Source organism: Astatotilapia calliptera, chromosome 3 (genome assembly GCF_964374335.1).
Source record: "Astatotilapia calliptera chromosome 3, fAstCal68.1, whole genome shotgun sequence".
Lineage (NCBI taxonomy): Eukaryota > Metazoa > Chordata > Actinopteri > Cichliformes > Cichlidae > Astatotilapia > Astatotilapia calliptera.
In genome coordinates this window covers 53,688,529-53,694,706 of record NC_137424.1, presented here as the reverse complement: position 1 = coordinate 53,694,706, position 6,178 = coordinate 53,688,529, and the positions used below count along the sequence as shown (strand labels likewise).

The following is a 6,178-nucleotide window of genomic DNA, read 5'->3' as shown; positions in this document are numbered from 1 at the left end:
TCTACCCTGTGAGGTCTAAGTCTATGATAAAAGATATCATTTTTAAGAAACATAAGAAAAATCAGGGAGCAAAGAATGATTGCAGCTGAAACACATCAAAAGCCATTTACCCTTTTTTCTCTAAAAAAAAAGTCCTTTTGTTAGGGTTTGGGTCTCACTGATGACACTGATTTTAGAACCAAGCTGTAAAGATGTTTATTCCCACATATAAATTTATGGAATTTTAACAAGGGGATCTATGGGGATTGGCTTGCTTTTTGAGTCAGCCACAAGTGGCCATTCCAGGAACCAAAGGTTTTGGCACTAACGTATTGTCATTTTTCAAACCAAGAGGTCTCGGTCTTATCTGGGAAGGACCACTTGCTGTAGTCTGCAGTTTGGTTAGCTTGAAGCAGGATATGGGGTTTAATGTTTGGGAGACAACTTTAGATATGATGTCATCTTAAGGTGATGGAGCAGACATTTTTATATTTACATTTTATAATTGCTTATTCATACTGCTGCCAGAGGGCACTTACATTTTAAACCCAATGACAAAATGAGAGCTGTAAAAATGAGCTAATGGGTTGTTTTCTGGGAAGGATGCTCATTTTTTTCCACCTCATGCTTGCTTGATCTTTTTTTTCTGGAAAAAACGTCAAGGAACACTTAGAAAACACATCAGATATCAATAGAACAAAAAGCCATTCTGGATATATATTCTGATATGAACTGGGTAATGTGTTGGGAATTAAATTATGCACATTGTTGGAAATATGGAAATAAAAATTATCAACCTACAGAGGGCTGAATTCAAAGACAATCTGAAAACTAAAGTGAAAAAATTATGCACCAATCCGGTCCATTTTATTATAATCTCTTTACAGCAACTCAAAACGGTGCTCAATAGTTTGTATGCACCATTACATGCTTGTGTGCAATCTTGACAATGTGAAGGAATACTCCTAATGAAACTACAGATGGTGTGTTGGAGTGTCGCAGGTGTAACCTGGAGACATTGGATGGACTGAAACATAATGTCCCAGAAGTGTTCTACTGGGTTTAGGTCAGGCGAACATCGGGGGTCAGTCAGTGGTATCAACTCCTTCATCCTTTAGAAACCCCCTGCATACTTGTCATCACATGACGCTGGGCATTGTCGTACAGTGGGAACAATACAGGATTCACTGCACCAGTTTGAGATCTGACAGTGAACCCATGGAATTCAAATCAAATCACTTTTATTGTCACATCACATGTACAGGTACACTGGTACAGCACATGTGAGTGAAATTCTTGTGTGCGAGCTTCACAAGCAACAGAGGTGTGCAAAGTACAATAACATAAGAACAAGCAAAATATAACGGTGTGTTCACACCGAACGCGATGGACGCGAATAAAACGCCCCAAACGCCCCTAATTTGACGCGTGTACATTCGCGTCTCAACGCGTGTCCAAGAAAAATCCATCGCGCGTCAAAATATGATATTTTGACGCGCGTGAACCGGGAATGTGGGAGGGAGTTGTGCCAGACCTGGTTTTGCAAGATGGCAGCTATCGAGCTAGCGCTTGAAGAGAGAGTCTCCCTTCTCTATGTACTGTGGAGAGCAGAGCAGCAGCGTAAAAGACGTCCTCGCTGTACCTGGGTCCATCAGGTCCTCCAGGCGCGTGAGCAGTTTGGTGAGTTTCACCATTTGCTCCAGGAGCTGCGCCTGGATGACGGCAGATTCCAGCGATATCATCGTCTGTCACCCGGCCAGTTTGAGGACCTGCTTTCCCGTGTCGGTCCCAGAATCGCCCGCCTAGACACCAATTACAGGCGCTCAATCCCACCTGCAGAGCGCCTGTCCGTCTGCCTGAGGTTAGTAAAAGTGGTCAATACGGTAGTCCTTTATTGATACCTGTGCTAATATATGCTAAACCAGCCATTTATACACTGCTAACATGGATGTGCTATGCTAACAGTGAATGCTGTCGGTGTTTACTGATGGCATAGCACATCCATGTTAGCAGTGTATCGTGTATACACTGCTAACATGGATGTGCTATAACAGTGAATGCTGTCGGCGTGTATAAACTATCGTTTATACACTGCTAACATGGATGTGCTATGCTAACAGTGAATGCTGTCGGCGTTTACTGATGGCATAGCACATCCATGTTAGCAGTGTATCGTGTATACACTGCTAACATGGATGTGCTATAACAGTGAATGCTGTCGGCGTGTATAAACTATCGTTTATACACTGCTAACATGGATGTGCTATGCTAACAGTGAATGCTGTCGGCGTTTACTGATGGCATAGCACATCCATGTTAGCAGTGTATCGTGTATACACTGCTAACATGGATGTGCTATAACAGTGAATGCTGTCGGCGTGTATAAACTATCGTTTATACACTGCTAACATGGATGTGCTATGCTAACAGTGAATGCTGTCGGCGTTTACTGATGGCATAGCACATCCATGTTAGCAGTGTATCGTTTATACACTGCTAACATGGATGTGCTATGCTAACAGTGAATGCTCTCGGTGTTTACCGATAGCAAACTGGTACTGTTTATAATATTTCTAGTGATACTCAGATGGTCTCATCAAGTCCCGATTTAATTTAATTCAATTTATGCTGTTATCAGTGGTTGAATGATAGCATGGCTGTGGTGTCATAGGTATGGTGAGCCAGATCATCCCCCAGGTAGCGACGGCCATCTGGGACTGTCTAGTGGACGATTTCACGGCTGTGCCTTCAACTGAAGACTGGCGGTCCATCGCAGAGGGATTCCAGGAGCGCTGGAACTTCCCCCTCTGTTGTGGAGCTCTGGATGGGAAGCACGTCCAGACGAAGGCACCCCCCAACTCAGGATCCATGTTCCACAACTACAAGGGAACTTTCTCCTTTTTAAAATTTTCTTAATAAATGGATCTCTACTCCAAAATAACCTAACCTCTCTTTATTCTCTTAAGTAACTTGTCTTCACTATGTTCCTATAACCAGTGTGATGCAAAAGTTTGAGCAACCTTATTAATAGTCATTATTTTCCTGTATGAATCGGTTACAGTAAAAAATGTCAATTACATATATCATATAGGAGACACACACATTGATATACACTACATATTTATGTTATTTCTCTTTTTATGTGTTGCCAATATATGCACCTGCTTTATTTAGTGTAAAGTTATTGCACACTTTCTGTAAATCCAGTGAACTGCATTTCACTTCTCAAATATCACTGTGTGTGTCTCCTATATGATGTATTTAACTGACAATTTAAATTGTGACAAATAACGATTTGTACAGGACAATGATGGCTATTAACAAGGTTGCCCAAACTTTTGCATCCCACTGTATCAGTATATTTTGTCATTAGTATAATATGAAATAAATTCTACTTGTGTCAAGTCGGGTGCCAATATTTGCTGTGTAGTAGAACAGAGACATTTGTCATTATAAATGTTTATTTGATAAAATATATAAATTCAGTAATAAAAAGATTCAACATAAATATATAAAATTTAACTATTTACAGAGAGACAGGAATAAAAAGGACCCAGCTTGGAGTGGAAGAGCCTCAGGGGAGAAGGAGGAGAAGAATAAGAACATTGTTTCTGCCCTGGAGAGCTGCTGCCTCATCAGAAAACTACTGATCATTAGGGTCCAATGTTTCCAAATTTAGCACAGCTGTGCTGTTGTCAAAAACTAATTTATGAATTTGGAATTTCACGAATTCTCGTGTCTGAGGCGGCATGCTCTCCAGAGCAGGAACAAGGCCGAGGAGGAAATACTCTGTTGCAGACGGGCGTGGCCTCTTTAGGGACTCCAGGATAGCCAGCTCCACCGCCGATGGACCATCCTGGGACCCTTCCCTCGACCGCCTTCGAGCTCTCCTCCTCTGTGGGCCTGTAAAAAACAGAACAAAACACCACAAAGAAATGAGAAGGCTGCTACTAGATTGTCATTTTCAAAATTGAAAAAAAAACAGGATATGAACAGATTGGTTGTAGATATTTAGTAAAGGTGATCACAAGGGAATCCAAGCAAGTAAAAAGCTATCAGTGCTTGATGTTCATACCTGTGGGTGCAGCAGCAGGAGTGGAGGGACCAGGGACTGGGGAGTCAGGAGAAGCAACAGGGGAGGACTCTGCTGCATGATAACTTGACTCTATCAAGACAATATTAAATGTTAACAGGTTGAAGACAATAGTCATAGAGAATATTATATTATTATATACTTATTATTATATACAGTGGTCTCCCATTTATTGCAGCACATGAACAGTAGTCACAGTTCTCACAAGTTGATTCTCAAAGTGCAAACCTTTGTCGATTTTAAAACGTAAAAGTATTATGCCGCGCTTTTTCTCCGTCTGCGGCGCCACTTTTGTGCGCCTTTTTTGCTCCCGGTGCAGGTGTCTATTTCCGAATGAGGGTCATAGTTATGAGTGTTTTTGTGCTGTTTTTTTCTATTTGAAGTGATGGTTATCAAAACCAAACATGATAAGTTTGGCAAGCGCAGGAGACACGACACGGAGGAGATTTGTCATTTGGGCTGCAGAATGCAATGCGCATCGTTGAAAGCTGTACGGTGCAATAAAAAAAATCAGCGAAAAGGCGAAGCGGTGACGGATGAACAGCGGGACTACTTTATACTGTTTATTAATAAACAAAATATATTCCTGTATGACAACACGCATAAATTAACTGCCTACATTAATTAATTGTAAACATACCTTCTGACTGACACTCCCCTGCTGCCTCTTCGGGCTGTCCCTGGTCCTCGGGGGAGAAGTTCTCCACGGTCCGCACCATATTTCCGCTGGTCTCCCGCGGGGTGAGGAAGGGGTCCAGAAACCCCATGACCGCGAAGAACTTCCATCTCCTCCCCGATCCTGCTGCAGACCCACTCCTCTTCTCCTTCTCTGACCTCTTCTCCTTATTATATGTGTCCCTGAGGCTCTTCCACTTTCTCCTGCAGATGTCCTCTGAATAAACGCATTATCTGGTTAGCGGAAAGGTATTTGTACAACAGTGGGAAAATCGCGGGACAGTAGGCGCGCTTGCTAGCTTTTGCACGGCTTCATCGGGTCAGTCTGAAAATTAAAAAGAAGAAGGAATGAACTTACCAGGTTGCCCGATCTCCTCACTTATGTGTCTCCAAGCTAGGTCCTTTTTATTCCTGTCTCGGTAGAAATAGGAGCTGGCATCATATAGCTCGGGGTGGTTAGCCACGGCGCTGATCAGCTTTTCCTCCATACTGAATGAAGAATGAAGGGCTTTGGCTGGATCTGCCCCTTTGACCTAGGTCAGAGCCACGTCACCAGGCTCCTGATTGGTTGTCGCGGCGCGATTTGACGCTGGAGTTCAGATTTTTCCAACTCGAGCGGTAGACGCGAAACGCGCGTATGCACAAAGTGCAACACAAAAACTCACGCGCGTGGTTTTATTCGCGCGTCAAACGCGCCTGACGCGCTACACTGACGCGCGTTTCACGCGTTTTGGCGTTTTCGCGACGCAAATCTGCTTCCGAATTTTCGCGGGACCCGCAATCGCGCGTCATCGCGCCTTTCCATTGACTTTACATGTAAACCTGACGCTCTATTCGCGTCCATCGCGTTCGGTGTGAACACAGCGTTAGAATGGCTAAATCTGAGAATTATATGAATAAATATATGTACAATATAAGAGTGTATGCATATTACTGAATGTGTATACTAAATATGTATGTCCATGTGTGTGTATATATGTGTGTGTGTGTGTGTGCATATGTGTGTGTATATGTGTGTGTGTGTATGTGTGTATATGTGTGTGTGTATATGTGTGTGTATATGTGTGTGTGTGTGTGTGTGTGTGTGTGTGTGTGTGTGTGTGTGTACATATTTTAAAAATTAAATAGAGTAAACAATAAATAAAATATATAAAATATACAGAGGTTGGTAGTTGGATATTGTGCAAAACAAGTGGCATTTATATACAGTATGGAGTGCATAATGTTGAAGTTCCAGTAGTGAAGGTGAGGTGTCTATGACGTGTTCAGCAGTCTGATGGCCTGATGGAAGAAGCTGTCTCTCAGTCTGCTGGTTTGGGACCGGATGCTGCAGAACCTCCTTCCTGATGGAAGTAGTCTGAACAGTTTATGGCTGGGGTGACTGGAGTCCTTGATGATCCTTCCTGCTTTCCTCAGGCAGCGCTTCCTGTA

General features: G+C 42.8%; 1 protein-coding gene and 1 long non-coding RNA gene across 2 annotated transcripts; one reads left to right on the top strand and one right to left on the bottom strand.

Moving 5' to 3' along the window:
- The first annotated feature begins 1,340 nt into the window (after positions 1-1,340).
- Positions 1,341-2,920, top strand: LOC113036209 (uncharacterized). Its single transcript, XR_013903019.1, has 2 exons — positions 1,341-1,840; positions 2,651-2,920. It is a non-coding gene; the product is annotated as an uncharacterized LOC113036209 (long non-coding RNA).
- Positions 2,921-3,422: 502 nt separating this feature from the next.
- Positions 3,423-5,624, bottom strand: LOC113025779 (uncharacterized). Its single transcript, XM_026173938.2, has 4 exons — positions 5,106-5,624; positions 4,713-4,964; positions 4,055-4,144; positions 3,423-3,882 (listed from the first exon to the last, which is right to left on the bottom strand). The coding sequence occupies exons 1-4, from the start codon at positions 5,233-5,235 to the stop codon at positions 3,623-3,625; spliced, it is 732 nt and encodes a 243-aa protein (XP_026029723.1). The 5' UTR covers positions 5,236-5,624; the 3' UTR covers positions 3,423-3,622.
- Positions 5,625-6,178: the final 554 nt, after the last annotated feature.

Coding starts and splice junctions, on each gene's coding strand:
- LOC113025779 (XM_026173938.2), bottom strand. CDS start 5,235: ATGGAGGAAAAGCTGATCAGCGCCGTGGCTAACCACCCCGAGCTATAT. Junction 4,965..5,105: donor TGAGGAGATCGGGCAACCTG/GTAAGTTCATTC, acceptor GCGTTTATTCAG/AGGACATCTGCAGGAGAAAG. Junction 3,883..4,054: donor TCCTGCTGCTGCACCCACAG/GTATGAACATCA, acceptor TGTTTTTTACAG/GCCCACAGAGGAGGAGAGCT.